General features: G+C 39.0%; 1 protein-coding gene across 3 annotated transcripts in view; it reads left to right on the top strand.

Moving 5' to 3' along the window:
• The window catches only part of tfec (transcription factor EC), a 62865-nt gene that overhangs the window by 10734 nt on the left and 32724 nt on the right, over positions 1 to 19407 (top strand). For all 3 annotated transcript variants that reach the window (XM_077235042.1, XM_077235043.1, XM_077235044.1), the window contains 2 exons: positions 3545 to 3722; positions 15157 to 15356. In XM_077235042.1, coding sequence (XP_077091157.1) covers positions 15180 to 15356 — 177 coding nt within the window. In that variant the 5' untranslated portion in view covers positions 3545 to 3722; positions 15157 to 15179. The remainder of the gene's footprint in view (positions 1 to 3544; positions 3723 to 15156; positions 15357 to 19407) is intronic.

The raw sequence follows: 19407 nt of genomic DNA, 5'->3' as shown, positions 1-19407 counted from the left end.
ACACACACACACCATCTCTCACACTCACACACACCATCTCTCACACTCACACACACCATCTCTCACACTCACACACACCATCTCTCACACTCACACACACCATCTCACACACACACACACCATCTCACACACACACCATCTCACACACCATCACACACACACACACACACACACACACACACACACACACACACACACACACACACCATCTCACACACACACACACACACACACACCATCTCACACACACACACACACCAACTCACACACCAACTCACACCTCACACACACCATCTCACACACACACACACACCTCACACACACCATCTCACACACACACACACACACACACACCTCACACACACCATCTCACACACACACACACACACCATCTCACTCTCACACACACACACACACACACACACACACACACACACACACACACACACACACATCTCACTCTCACACACACACACACACCATCTCACTCTCACACACACACACACACACCATCTCACACACACACACACACACACACACACACACACACACCATCTCACACACACACACACACACACACACACACACACCATCTCACACACACACACACACACACCATCTCACACACACACACACACACACACCATCTCACACACACACACACACCATCTCACACACACACACACACCATCTCACACACACCATCTCACACACACACACACACACACCATCTCACTCTCACACACACACACACACCATCTCACTCTCACACACACACACACACACACCATCTCTCACACACACACACACACACACACACACACACACACCATCTCACACACACACACACACACACACACCATCTCACACACACACACACACACACACACACACACACACACACACACACACCATCTCACACACACACACACACACCATCTCACACACACACACCATCTCACACACACACACACACACCATCTCACACACACACACACACACCATCTCACACACACACACCATCACACACACCATCACACACACACACACACACACACACACACCATCTCACACACACCATCTCACACACACACACCATCTCACACACACACACACACCATCTCACACACACACACACACACACACACACACACACACACACACACACACACACACCATCTCACACACACACACACACACACACACACACACCATCTCACACACACACACACACACACCATCTCACACACACACACACACACACACACACCATCTCTCACACACACACACACACACACACACACACACACACACACACACACACACACACACACACACCATCTCTCACACACACACACACCATCTCTCACACTCACACACACCATCTCTCACACTCACACACACCATCTCTCACACTCACACACACCATCTCACACACACACACACACACACACACACCATCTCACACACACACCATCTCACACACCATCACACACACACACACACACACACACACACACACACACACACACCATCTCACACACACACCAACTCACACCTCACACACACCATCTCACACACACACACACACACACACACACCTCACACACACCATCTCACACACACACACACACACACACACACACACACCATCTCACACACACCATCTCACACACACACACACACACACCATCTCACACACACCATCTCACACACACACACACACACACACACACCATCTCACACACACACACACACACCATCTCACACACACACACCATCTCACACACACACACCATCACACACACACACACACACACCATCACACACACACACACACACCATCTCACACACACACACACACACACCATCTCACACACACACACACCATCTCACACACACACACCATCTCACACACACACACACACACACACACACCATCTCACACACACACACACACACCATCTCACACACACACACCATCTCACACACACACACCATCACACACACACACACACACACCATCACACACACACACACACACCATCTCACACACACACACACACACCATCTCACACACACACACCATCTCACACACACACACCATCACACACACACACACACCATCTCACACACACACACACACACACACACACACACACACCATCTCACACACACCATCTCACACACACACACACACACACACACCATCTCACACACACACACACACACACACACACACACACACACACACACACCATCTCACACACACACACACACACACACACACACCATCTCACACACACACACACACACACCATCTCACACTCACACACACACACACACTCACACACCTCACACACACCATCTCACACACACACACACACACACACCATCTCACACACACACACACACACACACCTCACACACACCATCTCACACACACACACACACACCAACTCACACACACACACACACACACACACACACCTCACACACACCATCTCACACACACACACACACACACACCTCACACACACCATCTCACACACACACCATCTCACACACACCATCTTACACACACCATCTCACACACACACCATCTCACACACACACACACACACACCATCTCACACACACACACACACACACACCATCTCACACACACACACACACCATCTCACACACACACACACACCATCTCACACACACACACACACACACACACACACACACCATCTCACACACACACACACACACACACCATCTCACACACACACACACACACACCATCTCACACACACACACACAAACACACCATCTCACACACACACACACACCATCTCACACACACACCATCTCACACACACACCATCTCACACACACACACACACACACACCATCTCACACACACACACACACACACACACACACACACACACACACACACACACACACACCATCTCACACACACACCATCTCACACACACACCATCTCACACACACACCATCTCACACACACACCATCTCACACACACACCATCTCACACACACACACCATCTCACACACACACACCATCTCACACACACACCATCTCACACACACACCATCTCACACACTCACCATCTCACACACTCACCATCTCTCACAGACACTCACCATCTCTCACAGACACTCACCATCTCTCACAGACACACACCATCTCTCACAGACACACACCATCTCTCACAGACACACACCATCTCTCACAGACACACACCATCTCTCACAGACACACACCATCTCTCACAGACACACACCATCTCTCACAGACACACACCATCTCTCACAGACACACACCATCTCTCACAGACACACACCATCTCTCACAGACACACACCATCTCTCACACCATCTCTCACAGACACACACCATCTCTGACAGACACACCAACACACACACCAACACACACACCAACACACACACCAACACACACACACTTACACTGACTTTTTTTTTCTTAAGGTTATTATACATAAAAATGATTAACATCTCACTTTCTAGGATCAATATGTTTGTAAAAGAGACTTCCCATTTGCACCCGGTTCCATGGGCGAAGAAAAAGAGGAAATAGATAAAGATTTATATCAGACCAAGTCCTGCTGAACTTGCTGGCCAACTGTTATAACAAGAGAGCAACCGCTGACTTCATAGAAGAAACGCCTGCAGCCGACAATCACAGGTAACTTATATTTTTCATTGAATTTAATCTGCCACACACACACACACACATTAACTATTAATAGTCGGCTTCTTCTGTAACGTGCTTATGATACAGAAATATTACACAGAAGTTTGTGTCCAGTAACCAGGGATGCTTGAGCATATTACATGTAATGAGAGATCAGAGCTATACTGAGCATCACTGTAATTTAGTGGTCTTAAGAAAGTGATCATTAAAATATAAATTTACAGATCTGGATAATGCACTTATTAATTCACTTATTTGTTTCTGACACAATAGTCATCTTAGAACAACAGACAAATAAAAAAAAAAACTGCTTAGCAACAATATAGAAATTTCCAAAATTTCAGTTAGTATTGCTAAACCTCCGCATTTTATTCTTGAATACATTGTGAAGATGTTCACTGTAATTCTAATGTTAATTCATAAGGAAAAGTGTCTCAGTCTCTCTCTGAGTATAAATAGTGTTTACTAAAATCAGTTTATAGTACTCTGTAAAGAAACATCCATCTATTTCAAATTAATAGCTTAAGTTCAGTTGTTGCATTACATTTTTAGGTATAATCAAATTGGCTGTACAAGTCTTTTTTTAAAAGATATTAGTTAATATAAAAGCATGTTGCCATAACTTATATATTTTCTTACATTATGAACTCAGAAAGGAACTAAAATATCTGTTCATAAAACATTTACTTTTATGCATTAGGCATATGCTTTTGTTCTTGTAGCTCGACTGGCGCTAGAAACGGGGAATGCATGAACTTATACAATGTTAATAATGTATTGAGAGTTGATTTGGATAGAAGGGTCTGCCAGATGTATTTATGTTAAACAGAGATCTTTTGGGAGGGGTTTTGTTTTCATAAATCTGGTGCATCTGCTCTTGAGTAATGCATTTCCAGGACTCGCATTCTGTTTATAGAACGTAGCGTCTACAGCTAGAAAGTGACATGGCAAAAAAGAAAACCTATAAAAACATTCTTCAATTAAACTTCCTCTATTCGAGTCTTGTCACATATATTGTTTTACATACAGGAAATTCCATCTATCATGGGATTTTTGCACCCATTTCTTGTTTGTGGAGGATGTGGTTTGTTTTGCACTCACTTTAATGGGTGCCACTTCTATGGGGGCGGGTGGGCGTTTGAATCGAGCACATGAGCGACTGTCACAATCATGACATGAGATATGACTCTGCAAAAAAGCACACTGATTTATATTTACCTTTTAAAGTGATGTTGTTCAAGACCATTGCCCCTGTAAGAGTGAGTGAATAACAAATAACACATTAGAGGGAAATGGGCTGAACACATCCAAAAGTAAACAGCTTTTTCATTATGCACTGCGAAATTGCCATCATTTGAGCTTGAGACGATCTGATCACACATTTAGTGATTTTAAATGTTGGACATTTATGCTATTGCGAATCATAATATTTATTTAAATATTAAAGACTGATGGTTTTTAGTTTTGTTCAGGGTGCTGTGGGGTCAAAAACCCCCTTGATGCTTTTATTTTTAAATATATTTTTTTATCCAAACAAACTTTTTATAATTTGTTCTTTCATAAATTATGTTGCTCCAATATTTAATACAAATAAAGTAAATAAACATTTGGGACCCCCCAAAACATTTATTTTCTTTAGCCCCTATTGTACCCTACACCAGAATAAAATAATAAAATAAAAATGATCGTGTGTGTATATTCATACAGTATATTTTCATACCAGAAATTCATTCGGCCCGGTTATATCCTGCTCTTACTTGTTTCTGAAACAATAGTCATCGTAGAACAGCAGCAAAATCTGTTGTTCTTTATCCTGCAGCAGAATATAATAACTAATAAAAAAATAAAAATAAAAATAAAAACACCAGAATAAAATAATAAAATATTATTCTTTTATAATTATTTCTTTATTAATATTTAATTTTATTCTGGTGTTTTATTATTATTTTTTCTTAATTTTTTTATTCGTTATTATATTCTGCTGTAATAGGGCTTAACTTTTCTTCTGATGTAAAGATAATAAAATAATAATAATAAGGATGATAATAAATATAATTATTTCTTTATTAAGGATGATAATAAATATATCTTTACACCAGAAGAAAAGTTAAGCCCTATTACAAGCTGACAGCAGAATATAATAATACAAAAATTAAAAAATACAGAAAAATAATAATTGTAAAATAATAATGCAAATAATAAAACATCTTCATAAACTTTGCCAAATGTTCCCATTTTGAGCCCTGTTGTACCATCAGGCACAACATTTGTACGGTGGCATTTATCTCAACTCAATCGTCCAGGAAAAAAAAGACATGGCTAAAAAGAATGAAAGATGGGCAACATTACATAATGTTGCATGACAGAGAGGAGATATAACAAAGCAGAAGTTCTGGGCAGTCGGTGGGTATATTAATGCTGAGCATCTGAAACAACACCATATGGGAATCTCTCATGAGACCACAGACGCGAGGCAGAGTCTTACTTGAAATGGCCAGAAAGAAAAGAACACAAAAGGAAACCGAGGAAGATGAGCAAGATTAATGGCATTTATATGGAGAGAGAATGAGTGAGACTTTGAGAGCAGGAGATGCGCAGGTGTTGATCAGGTGACACGCAGAGGTGATCTGAGACACTAAAGGTGAAAATAGAGAGGGAAAGATATCTAACATTTCATGAGATGATGGATAAGGAGAAAAAAAATCAGCAGAGACGAGGTGTGAGGAAAGAAATGAGGAAAAAGCTTACAGTGTAGGAGACGGAGATGGACTGAACGCCATAATTCCTGTACCTTTACGTCCAGCTGAACCCTAAAATACATCCACATCCCATACTGTTCCTTAAAAACATCTTTGACAATGTACATTCTTTTTGTCACATTTAGTTTACTATTATTTTTTTATATTAAAAGAGAGTTTGCACCCTAGTTCAGTTATATAGATTTTGTCATGACATCATAGGAAGCTATTTATTTGCTAAATATAAATCTGAATGTCATGAAATTAACAGATTCTTTTACCCACAATAAATAATAATAAAAAGTAATTTTATTGACAAAACAGGGTATATATATATATATATATATATTGATATATGATATTTACTGGTAAGTTTTACTTTTAGATTATAATAATTTAACTAATTATAATTAATGTATAATAATAATAATAATAGATATCACAAATGCATCCTACAGAGGGACAGTTAGCATGAATGCTAGGCATAAACGGCATGAAAGGAGAAATGAAATCTTTCAAGTGGTCAATCCATGAGAAATTTCATTTGTTTTGATCTTTTGAAGAGTTAAAGAGTTTGATGTACTATGAAACCACACATTCAGAACACATAATATTCTCAAATTATTTTTAAAAACAAGCTTATCTCATTTCTGCATAATCCTTCTGAAGGGCAATAATTAAAGATTGACCAAAGTTTGTTAATAAGATTTCCGGTACTGTTACATAATACACATTTGTAGAATGAACTTGCATCAAGGGTCAGAAAATGCCAAAAACTAAATTAATAACGAACACTAAATTGACTAAAAACATAAGTGGACCTTAAGGGGAAAAAATGGGGATAAAATTATATAAAAAAAGAAAGTATGATATGACCTCAAACAACTTAAAAAAATGTCGCAAGGCTGATGAGGGACGTGTGCATTTTACAGAGGGATGTGTGCAAGAGAGAGACAGTGTCGTGTGTGTCTGTGTTCAGAGGAAGTAGGGCAGTGTGCTGAAGACCAGCGTGTCGTGTTCACCTCTGATTCACACGGCGGCAATGCTCAATATCCGTCGATCGCCCACTCGCCTCTGAAAGGTCACAAGATCACCATTGAGACATTAGAAAAGAGAGGTGTGGACAGATGCAGGATGACATGCATCTGAAGTATGCAAATGAAAACCAAGTTCTCATGACATCAATGTTAACAGCAGTGCAACAATTATAACAGTGATAGTTTCTGCATGTTGACACTTCACATTTTTTTAAAAACATTTTTTACATTTATTAAATTTCCTTTATTATTTACATTATTAATTTAATTGTACAAACCTCAAATTATTTAAACAAAATCAGATTTTTAGATTTAGTTTAAACTTTTACTTCAAATGGCGTACAAAGCGGTCAAATATACAAAACATACATATATATATATATATACACAATTTGATGTTTATTTTTTATATATTGTCCATATATTTTATTATATCTTATATTATGAATTAATGATTTATTCTATATACATGATCATAACATCCCTCTTAAAGGAATTGAAATGTTAAATGTTTAACTGATACATTTTCCTTTTAGATTATACTAAATAATTAAATGATAATGTAATTAAACTAATTAATGTTTAATAATAATACACAATATATATATACACTCTCACACACACTATCATCATCATCTTCACATTTTATTGATTTATTCAAAATATGATCTTGAAATCCTACTGTGATAAATTGTTAAAGAAATGGTAATGAAAAAAGCTGTTAAAGAAATTAGTCCTTTTAGAAAATTGCATAATGTTGAAGATGTCTGCCTAATAGATTGAGTTTTACTGTATAAGCAAAAGAAAAACTTATTATGCAGAACAGTTAAGCAAACTACCAGACTTCAAGTCATCAAGGCAGAGTTCTGTGCCGGCTACAGAGTGACCTCTTGTGAGCATCAAAGGAACTGCAGTTAAAGCTGTAGTACACTGGGTTCCTCTACACAACATTCAAGTGTAATAACTTCCCCGAATCCAGATAAGTTCATAAAGGGCAGGAATCGAATATCTTGGAATTCACATTCCACACTTCATATTGCTTAATGACAGGGAGGAAGTCTGAATTGCCATGTTGAGGAGTGGTGGTTGTGGTGCTCTTATGAGTAGTGCTATCATGACGGCGTGGTGATGAAGGAGCTCTCCACTGCAAGCGATGGTTGGAGAGCCCTCATGACCGAGACCACCCACCCGGAGTCTGTCTCCCAACAGCGTCTACGAGGCCCGCAGAGCAGCTCACATCACACAACCGGCGTCTCGCACAAGCCAGGGTTCAGACACAAGTGAGGCTCGGCTCATCTCGTCCAATCAGTTACAGCGGAGGGGTTCATGGGAAGGTGAGGCGCTGCTCAACCTTGGCCAATCAGAGATGACATTGAATGTTTGCTCTTCCCGGCCTGTGGCTCTTGGGTTTGACTGAGGCTCCATGTCTGAGAAGAGACCGACTCAAGTGGAGCGCTGGCTAGACAGACACAAAAACAAGCCTCTATTTCCCTGTCTGGTCTATTTGGGGAAAAGCTGCAAAAATTTTTTGCATCTGAACTGTGTGCGATAACATTCATAACGTTACAGAAAATGTATGTAATATGTAATTTACTTTAAAATATTATGCCCTTTTAAAAAATTTTGATTTTGTTTTTAAGGTCTTCTAGAATAGGATTTCATGTTCAAATGTAGTAAAAAAAAAAAAAACGTTATTTTTCTCATATGTGACAGTTGCAGCTCCTCTCGTCCCAGTCTGTCAGTAACGCTGTTTAGTTCCTGTCTCCGTGAAGCCCCTCCTTACGAAAAGCACACTGTGCTCTGATTGGTCGGCTGCACAGCACACAGCAGTGTGTTGTGATTGGTCAACCACTTAGAGCGTGTTTGAGAAATGTCCCGCTCTTACCATAATCGTCAGTTTCAACACTCTACTAACTAACTCAACCAGGCCTCGCCGCTTTATTTTGCACGTGTCTTGGGATTATTTAAATGAGGAATTTTGTGACGTATACGTTCCTGGAAGAAAACTCAAGACTATAAATCAAAGAATTTCACGGTGTGCAACTGATAAAACTCCCTTTGGTATGGACTTGGTGCTTTAACTTTGCAGACCTTTTTCATGCTTATACAGAAACATTACACACTAAAGAAGTTGAAATTATAAAAAAGCATAACAGGTCCTCTTTAATGGCACGTACATCACTATTCCATAAATCTTGGGGACCCACCCACAAAAAAAAGTGACATTACATACAAAATCCATTGCCTCTATGAGATGTCCTCACTGATATAGAGAACCTGAGTGTGAGTAAAAAGTGCATAACTCTTTTCTGGGGTCATCAGGTGTGGGGAATGCCAGCTCAGTGGGTATTCCTAACAGGATCACAACAGAGACAGACGACTGAGATTGAGAGTGAACAGTTTCTCTGTCCAGACAGGCTCTATTACAGCTGCCAGATTACACCAAACATGACAGAAATCACCAAAACAAATAAACTCACTGTGGCCTTCTAAATCCTCGGCCTTGTAAGTGAACTCCTTAGAAAAGCCGATAGAAAGACACCAGAGGAAGCACTGTAGGAACTTGCATGCCATGCTAATGCAATAAAAGTAAATAAAATAAGGTTCTGTATCATTTACTATAATTTAATGTTTGTAATAAGTATTGTGGTAGCACTTTATTTTAGAGCCCTGTTTCGCATGAAGATGGTATGCACTTATTGTAGTAATGACACTAACTGGGTAATAACTATGTACTAACCCTGTACCTATCCATAAACCTTAAAGGGATAGTTCACCCAAAAATTAAAATTCAGTCAGTAATTATTCACCCTCATGTTGTTCCAACCCCATAAGACCTTCGCTCATCTTTGGAACACAAATTAAGATATTTTTGATTAAATCTGAGAGCGGGATTGACACTTGTTCTCCAGAAAGTTATTAAAGACATTGTCAAAATAGTCCAAGTTACTACAGTGGCTCAATCTTAAGTTTATCAAGTGACGAGAATACTTTTTGTGCGCAAAAAAAGTCAGTTCACCTCGCCTCAGTTCACTAGTATAATATTGTAAGCTTCTGTTGTTATACGTCACACGCATCACACACATGACCAGCGTCGGCCAATAGTGAGCCTAAGTGTGACGTAGCTCTACGCAATCACACTACGTGAACTGACTCGAGGCCCTCAGAGATGGAAATGAATAGTTGAAATAAAGTCGTTATTTTTGTTTGTTTTTGCGAAACAAAAAGTATTCTCGTCGCTTGATAAACTTAAAACTGAGCCACTGTAGTCACTTGGACTATTTTAACGATGTCTTTAATAACTTTTCGGGGCTGGCAAGTTTCAATCCCTTAAGAAGCCTATGGAGGAGTGATCCAGCTCTCAGATTTAATCAAAAATATCTTAATTTGTGTTCCAAAGATGAACGAAGGTCTTACGGGGTTGGAGCAACATGAGGGTGAGTAAATACTGACATAATTTTCATTTTTAGGTGAACTATCCCTTTAAATCATGTAGTTACCTTATGCTACTCAGTACTTTTGTGGGTAAGTATACTGTAAGTACATTGAAAGTGCATGTACTGTAAAATAAAGTGCAATCTATATTGTAAAAATATTTGCAATTTATATGTTGCCTATTGGACTATCCTAAACAGTCAAACCTTGATCCCCCATTATAAATATATAAAAAAGTAAAACTATATTAAAAAAAATAATCATTTTCATTAGAGAAAGGACAATACAAAATAAATGTATAGTAAAAAACAAAACAAAAACGGGAATATTTCCTTTAAAAAAGTATTTAAAATGTTAGGAGTTGGCAAAAAAAAACACCTTTGATGAATAAAAACTATATAATGTGTTCCATCATAGAAAACTGAGTTTAATATTTTATCCAATATATTAAGACATGTAATAAAATTTACTGCATACTCAACATATTTTGTTGATACTGGAACAACATTCCTGTCCGAAAACCTAAACCTAACCCTACCCATAAGTTATCCCTAAAATCAGCAGGAAATTATTGGTGAAGCCAAAACTTGACATAAACTGTCAATTTGTCCCTCAAATCTGATTGGCTGATTGAAATATTGTTCCAGGATCAACAAAGCTGTTGTACTTGGTGAAATCATGCTCAATATAAGCCATTTCACACTCTAGGATCTCAGTTGTCATTAATGTCAGATGCACAGCATGCAGTCAAGACATGCTAAAAACAGATGCACGAAAGAAGACTCGTCAGAGTTTTACATTAGTCCATGGCGCGTTCGGTGACGGTGAGCTGCATTAAATCGAGATTGAAATGGTGGCTAGCAACGAAAAACAATCTCTAGCGTTAATGTTGTCGCTGCAATAATTGCGACATCAGGTTCTGCACTCCTATTAGCTTTTTGATTTAATGGTTGTCGTTGGACAAGCCACACTACAGGACTTCGGACACTGGCAGAATTAACATTTGATCGCAATAGTCATTAATCGGCTGTCAAACTAGCAATCAAAGACTATAGATTTTAGCCTAGTATCAGAGGAATCTTTTAGGCTTTTCAAAAAATTTGTCTCAGACGTCAAAATCGTACAGTGTGAACCCGGCTTAACTCTGTCCATTATCCAGACTCAGTGACTCAGGGCCTGAGCACTGGCAGTTCGGCATCCGAGGTGAGCCAGCGAGAGCAGAAAACCAAGAATTAGCCTTGAAAAGAGCAAATAAATAGGTGCTTCAACTTGAAAATCCTGTAACAAAGCCTTTTGAGGACCTGTGAGACGACATGAGAAAGAATGAGGAGGGAGAGAGAGAGAGGGGAAACTAAGTTTTGTCTCTCAGCCCAGAGCTGGTGAAGGGGCAAAGCGCCACACAGGGCCGTTTCTGAGGGAAAGCTTTTTAATGAAGCTCAGGGGGAAAGGAGAGCTCATCAGACTGAGACACATCCTCTCAAATCTCTCTCACACATTTTATATAACATATATTCACATATACACATTGAAATGCTTCCTCTAGACTTTTAATGAGAGCAGGGCAGGATTTATACTCCTGCTGATATGCATTTCACCTGAGGCTACAATATCGAAGTATAGCCTATACTTTATTGTCTCCACCTACACAACCAGCTTGCCAATGACCCATAAGCCTGAAGGGTTTTACTATACACTGTAAATCACCAGTTAAAGCTCACCAGTGTCTCGTTGACCTCATCTTCACCCTGGTGACATCCAAAAATGACCCCTTTGCAAATCAATGACACTAACAGGGAAAAGCCATGTTCATCATCAATAACTTTTTTGAGTTTTTTGAGGCATTTGCTTATGCAAAACTTGTCTGCATGATATGACACTGATATGTCCTGAATGTTTTTTGCAGTTGCTGGGTGGTTGCTCACGAGCTTACAAGTCAAATTAAGGTCTCAGGTGGCTTGAGTATTTTCTTTAATGCATATTTTATTTTTATTTTGTTTTATTTTCTACAAGACCGCAATAGCTCCTAACTCCAAAAAAGATAATTTAGAAAAATAATAGCTCACATGATTTGTATGAGAAGTTCAAGCAGAATGAGCAATTACTTTAGCAAGCAACACCAATTAATAAAAAAAATGTAAATCTACATATGAACGATATGTTAAGAATGCCAAATGCAGCAGGTTGCAGTTTTGCACAACAACCTGTTTGCCAGCATGTCCCTTGCATCCCGATGAATGCCAAATATAGTGTTTTACTGTTCGGTAAATTGTAGTAAATGAAAAAATGGCTTGGGATTTCTGACCTCTGAATGTGTCAAATAGTGTCATTGCTACAGAGTTGGAAGCCTGAAACAAAAAGCCCTGGTTTGGTATCATTACCTTCCCTCATTATAGCATTAGCTCTATAAAATGCTCCTGTTGTTTGGGAGAAATACTTACTCTCCTCATAATGGAGAGGCTCACACACAAATAGGGGCCCAGTGTGAACACTGACCCAAGTGAAGTGCAGACAGGGACGATTGTCTCAAGTAAAGGAAGCTAAAAGCAGCTCTGTCCCTGTAATGCTGACAGATGGACAGAAACATTTTTTAGCAGCATTTCGGTCCATGTCTGAATCTGACTGGTGTCTAGGATCGCATATTCTACTGTTCTGCAATGCTGACAGGAAGAGAGAAATAATGAGCGAATATAGAGAGAAAGAAGGCAATTTAAAATCACTTGCACCATGCATGGAAGTAGAGAGGTGTGGGCAAAAAAAGGAGGAAGACTTGCCAATTACGTTGTGCTCAACCTCCTGCTCCTCCATTATGGAGCTCTTTCCTTTCACAGTGCTGTCTGGCTCTCAGCGTGGCCCCTCTGATTGTGTGAGGCGTCACTGTCTCACTGATCTCTCTCTGATAGAATCAGATCCTCATGCTGCATAATTCTACATCGCATGATGTATAGATAGATACTATTGTAACATATCAGATATCTGAAATTAAAAGATGTAGAAAAGTCATACGATAAGGAAGAAACATTCCTTGCATATGCAGTGTGGTCAAACATGAATCAGCTGTAGCTTTTGAAGTGTAGCTACATCAGAGTGAGAGACTAAGACAGACTCTAAGATAGATATATGAGTAGACAGACAGATGAGTAGAGATACATATGGATGGATGGATGGATGGATGAGTGGACAGACAGACGAGTAGATAGATAGATAGATAGATAGACAAAATGAGTAGACATAAGTAGAAAGATGAGTGGAAAGACAGATAAACAGACATAAATCAATATATCTATAGATAGATGAGTGTACAGACAGACAGATTGATATATCTATAGATAGACAGACAGACAAGATGAGTAGACATGACAGACAGACGAGTAAACCGAAACAAAACACAACATAAAATCAGGCCTTTTCCTCTCTCGATCTTCAGCGTCGTCGCTCCTCCTTTTATGCTTCCTCTCCTCCGTGAGAGATGCGAGACCCGTTCCGTCTCACAGGTGACGTTCATTATCACTCTCGCCACCGGCCTCGCGCCGTTCTCACGTCCCTCGGCCTCGTCCTGCTTGCCCAATATATATATATATATATATATATATATATATATATATATATGCAGATGACAGATAGATAGATAGATAGATAGATAGATAGATAGATAGATAGAACACTTAACAGTATGATAACATGTTAATTATTCATATAAAACCTTGAATACATAATTTTTTTTAAGTATTTTCATTCATTTTCTGATGGGAAATACAACTTTAAAGTAGATAACACTGAAACAGGCAATTAGCCTTTTACACTAAAATCACTGATTGTGTGTGACAGCTGAACTATATGCGGCATGCTGCCTCTTATTATTTCAGCTCCGTTTCAGTCACCTCCTGCAACATTGACGTGAGTCTAAACAAAGACGCATTGCAAAATCGGATCACAGGCTAAAAGAAAACATCCCTCAAATAAGATTTCAAATTGACCCTAGGGACAGTCCACTCAACAGGCTTAGTGAATTCATTTGAAGGCTTTTACTGATTCTGACTTCACACGTCAGACAGATTTATTCAAGTTGCAAATCAAAACAAAATGTTTTAAAAATGGCTAAATATGAATTATACATGTTAATTTCCAAAATGATACACTACATAAAAGTAAACAAACTCTGTAGATACAGTGAGATCACATTTCACAGCTCTCTCATCTCTCGCGTTGTGTTTTCAGCGTGCAGCATTAGGAATCCAGCAATGTTCCAGTCATTCCCTGGTGTTCAAGTGGCCCCTGCAACTAATGTAGAAAGCCAGCAGAACCAGTGGGCCCCGGGTCCCTCGTTCTCCACCTGTCCCTACTCCTACCACACCAACCCGAACCCGGGCCCCTACCACAGCTATCAGCCCTCAACCAATCCTTGGACCCAATGGAAGGTATGCAAAATCTCTGACACGTTTAGTTTTTGCTTCATGGCATTTAACTGTGAAAAACAGAATATTACATAGCATTGAATGAAATCGAATGCAATGCAGTGCGTTTTACTTTTTGCGGTGGCAAGTATGTCTTCATGGAAAACATATCTTAACCGATATTAATCATTAAGTGGAACAGTGAGTTAAATGCATTCACAACATTTATAGGATCAAGTCTGACTTTGTGTTGACTAAGTCAATCTTTATTTTAGCGACTGGTGGTCATTAGCACACTCACGAGTGCTGGCCGTATCAGAGCTGGTTTTAATTTAGTTACATGCATCATAACACAAATTAAAATTACCCCTTGGTGTGGAGGGGGCAAAAACTCACTCATGATCTAAAAAAGAGAGAGAAAGAAAGTGTTAGTCTGTCTGCATGTCTGTGAATGTCACTATTAGTAAATTATTCTACTACTGTTTTCATTAGATCATTTTATTAAATTAAAATAAGACTGATTAATTTTAGGTGTAAGTATGAATTAAAATGTATATGAATATATTTCAAAGAAATGGACAATGACAGGGTCACATTCAGTGTGCTTCAGAAAGTAAAACAAAAGAAAATTAAATATTGCAGTTTAAAGTCTTAAGAAAACAATTCTTAGATGCCAGGAAAAATTCGTAAGATTTAATTAGTATAAATGAATGTGTGCGAATTGCATTGTACAAAATCAGAGGCTTTTTTCTCGTTTCTGCCACATTGATACTTAACCCCATAATGTGATTATAGACGCATGCCTATGTCCGCACATTTGAGCCAGAAACCACCCAAACAGCCTTTGTGTCCCAGGACTCATTTGTCTGGAATTCCGATTCTGTGGATTTGCAGGCGGTTTTGTTTCGGAGCGTAATTCCACACTATGTGCTGACAGAACACTGTAATCACAATAGTCACATTCGACAAGTGTTTATTTTGACTGTAAAAAGTAAAAGTTCCTGAACTGGGTTGTGGGTTGCCATATATCATTCATTCTTTTTCGTTCTTAGGCATTTTCTTAATCCTTTGAAAAAAAATAATCTTGCTTAGAGGTGCTTTTGAATAGCTTAGGAGAGAAATTTAAATGGCTAAATGTAAATATATGTTATATAAGAGAGCAAAATACAGAGAAAGATTTAACTCAGATTGATTAATAAATAGATAACATTTACTAAAACTGTGCCTAGATTTGATAACCTTAGAAATTTCAATATATCAATCCATACAACTTACGCGTATGTGTGTGTGTGGGGTACGTATCAATATGTCTATACATACATGCATAATAAAATAGAATATTTACATATTCATTTTTAAATAAAATTTGTTGGGGACTTTCCATATACATATGATGTGTTATGTACACCTGAACCTGAAGGGTATATACCTGAACCCCACACATATGTGTGTATATATGACACTTAAAAACTATTATATTTTATTTGAAAAGAGACATGGCCATTGTTTTACTGTATTGTCTACACAATATTCGGCGCTTTAATTATAAAATGAACCCAGATGTACTATAAATGGGATATATATATATATATATATATATATATATATATATATATATATATATATATATATATATATATATAAATATGGGGAAATCTAATAACAATAATAGTAAACATACACATCTCATTTGTGTTTTGTGATCATTTGTCTTTCAATAATCTGCTTAAATTGGCCAGACAGAAGAAAAACATTCACTTGATCTGCACTTTTAATACCTGTCAGAAGGAGAGAGATGGAAATCAGGTTTTCAGACAGTCAGTTTTAGGGTGTGCGAAAGGGAATAGAAGAGGCTGGAGCACATCAAAGCTGCCTTGTGTTTGCTCTGGTCCACAAGAGGCCTTTCATGTGTTAAAGTGTGTGTGCGCGTCTGTGTTTTGGTGTGGATCTGTGTATTTCAAACACCGCAGCACTACCTGTGTTTGGAGGAAAGAGGCTGATCTCTTAGAAGCGTGCTGTCCCTTGAGGCTACGGCAGGCGTACACACACACTTTCACTCTAGAAGACAGATCTATAACTTTGTCTATGAGGGAGTCCGGGTAGAGCCAAGGGGTTATGGGAAGACGGGTTATGGGAAGACGGAGATGGTGGGGATCCCGGCTGACTAATAAGACCAAAGCAGACTGCGAGGAAGACCACCCACCCCGTCTGGCTCAGACCCAAACTCAGTCTGACATCCTGCGGCCCACTGGACTGGCAGGAGGGAGGGCAGGTCAAGAGACGTCTAATGGGGATAGACAGTTGTAGCGTACACTGGCGCAGGTGTGCATAAAAGTCCATACCTTGGACTGCACAATTAAAATGCTCTTGACGGAGCGGATATGCTAAATACAGTCTTGAATGCTAACAGAATTGTGAAAGCGTTGCATACACAATCTTACTCTGATGATACTGAACATGAATGCCCTTTAAATGGCTTAAACTGTTGTCTTTGATTGTGGAAATATCATAAATGGTTTAAAGTTGGCATGAAACAAAAATTAATTAATTTTTTTAAATTAATGATATTATTGTAACCTTGTTGAAAACGGTATTGTGTAAACGCCCCCTGAATTAAAATTTACTGGTCATTTCTCTCGGATGTACATCCATACGCCGGACACTGAGATGGGTGCACTGAGCTTATGCAAGAAATGATCTGTCCCAACTTCAGTTTAAATAGACCTAAATTTGATTGCAGGGTTAGCTTGTGTTGCGTCAGCTTATTCAATGTGTGCATGTGCCATTTTAAGTAGATGTTTACCCCACAAAAAAAGTAGCCACCTTGACAATTGTATATTTATATATTTGCATGATAGTTTTACATGATAATATAACTGATTCTCACTCACTATTTTCAATGAACAAGCATTGCCAAAGCAGGGTGGGTGGAGCGCCAATCTAGAGAAACAGTGGCATTTATCTCAACTCAATCGTCCAGGACAAAAAAAGAGATGGCTAAAAAGAATGAAAGATGGGTGGAAGGATAGAAAAATTGAATAAAAGCAAATGAGGAAGAAAGGATGGGGAACATGAACATCAAAATTGACTTGCACCCAATCAATGTGAATCAGCAAAGTGAGAGGAAACCGTATTAGCAGCTCTGATTAAGACAAACGGCCTGTCGTCAATTGCAACATAAGATGGGTTTTTCCAGGACAGTGGAGTGACTTCTTACTGTTCTCCCTTTCTATAAAACAACTGACTCTGATCAGAAGTACTCTTGATCAAGTACAGCATTTCCAGGGACTTTTACAGCCCTGCTGTTTGGCGATGTTGATTGGTCCTTCCGTGTCTCTTTGATCCGACAGGATTGTTCCCTGTTAATACCTTTTAAGTTCCATATATTGTGTGTAAAAAAAAAAAAAAATGTGGGATGGGAACCTGTTTATCTGTCTAAAGTAATTCAAAAGGTCAAAAGAATCTGTAGAATCTGTTTATATCGTATTATAGATAATAATTAAATACATAATCTTAAATGTATAATGATTACATAATCATATAAAATAAATTTAAATCTTATTAATTTGCATATTGTTCTGATGATACACACGTGTTTTGGCGCACATAAAATGCCCGAATACCAAATGTCCTGAATAGGCCTGAAACAAGTGAACAGTCCTTTCATCACAACCTTGATTCTTGCCTCAACAAAGATGGCAGCTGAAGTTCTGCATGTGCAATCCCCATTAACAAGCCAGCATACTCTCCTTTATAAGGTTAATGCAGTACATGTTGCAGGTGTCTGCCAAAATTCCTGTCTTATTTAAACCGCCCAGCCCATACCAGCCCTGTAATCCTATTAGGCCTAATTGAGTGAAGTCGGCAGTCTTTTTCAGTTAAACCATGTTCAGCCACTAATAGCATTCAAAGGAAAAAGGTTCAATGCATGGAATATATGCTAGTGTGAGCTTTTAGCCTTGAGCGGGGCAGAGAGTTGTGCCCCAGGGCACCTGTGAGGCCTGATCTGGCCAGAGGGCTAGACAGGGGACGTTAGGAGGGAGGGGGTCTATTTAGGTGTACAGGGATTATTACA

The sequence above is a fragment of the Siphateles boraxobius genome, unplaced genomic scaffold, assembly GCF_051911475.1.
Source record: "Siphateles boraxobius isolate OS27281-9 unplaced genomic scaffold, OSU_SipBor_1 19, whole genome shotgun sequence".
NCBI classification, from domain to species: domain Eukaryota; kingdom Metazoa; phylum Chordata; class Actinopteri; order Cypriniformes; family Leuciscidae; genus Siphateles; species Siphateles boraxobius.
This window is presented reverse-complemented; position numbering and strand designations above follow the sequence as displayed.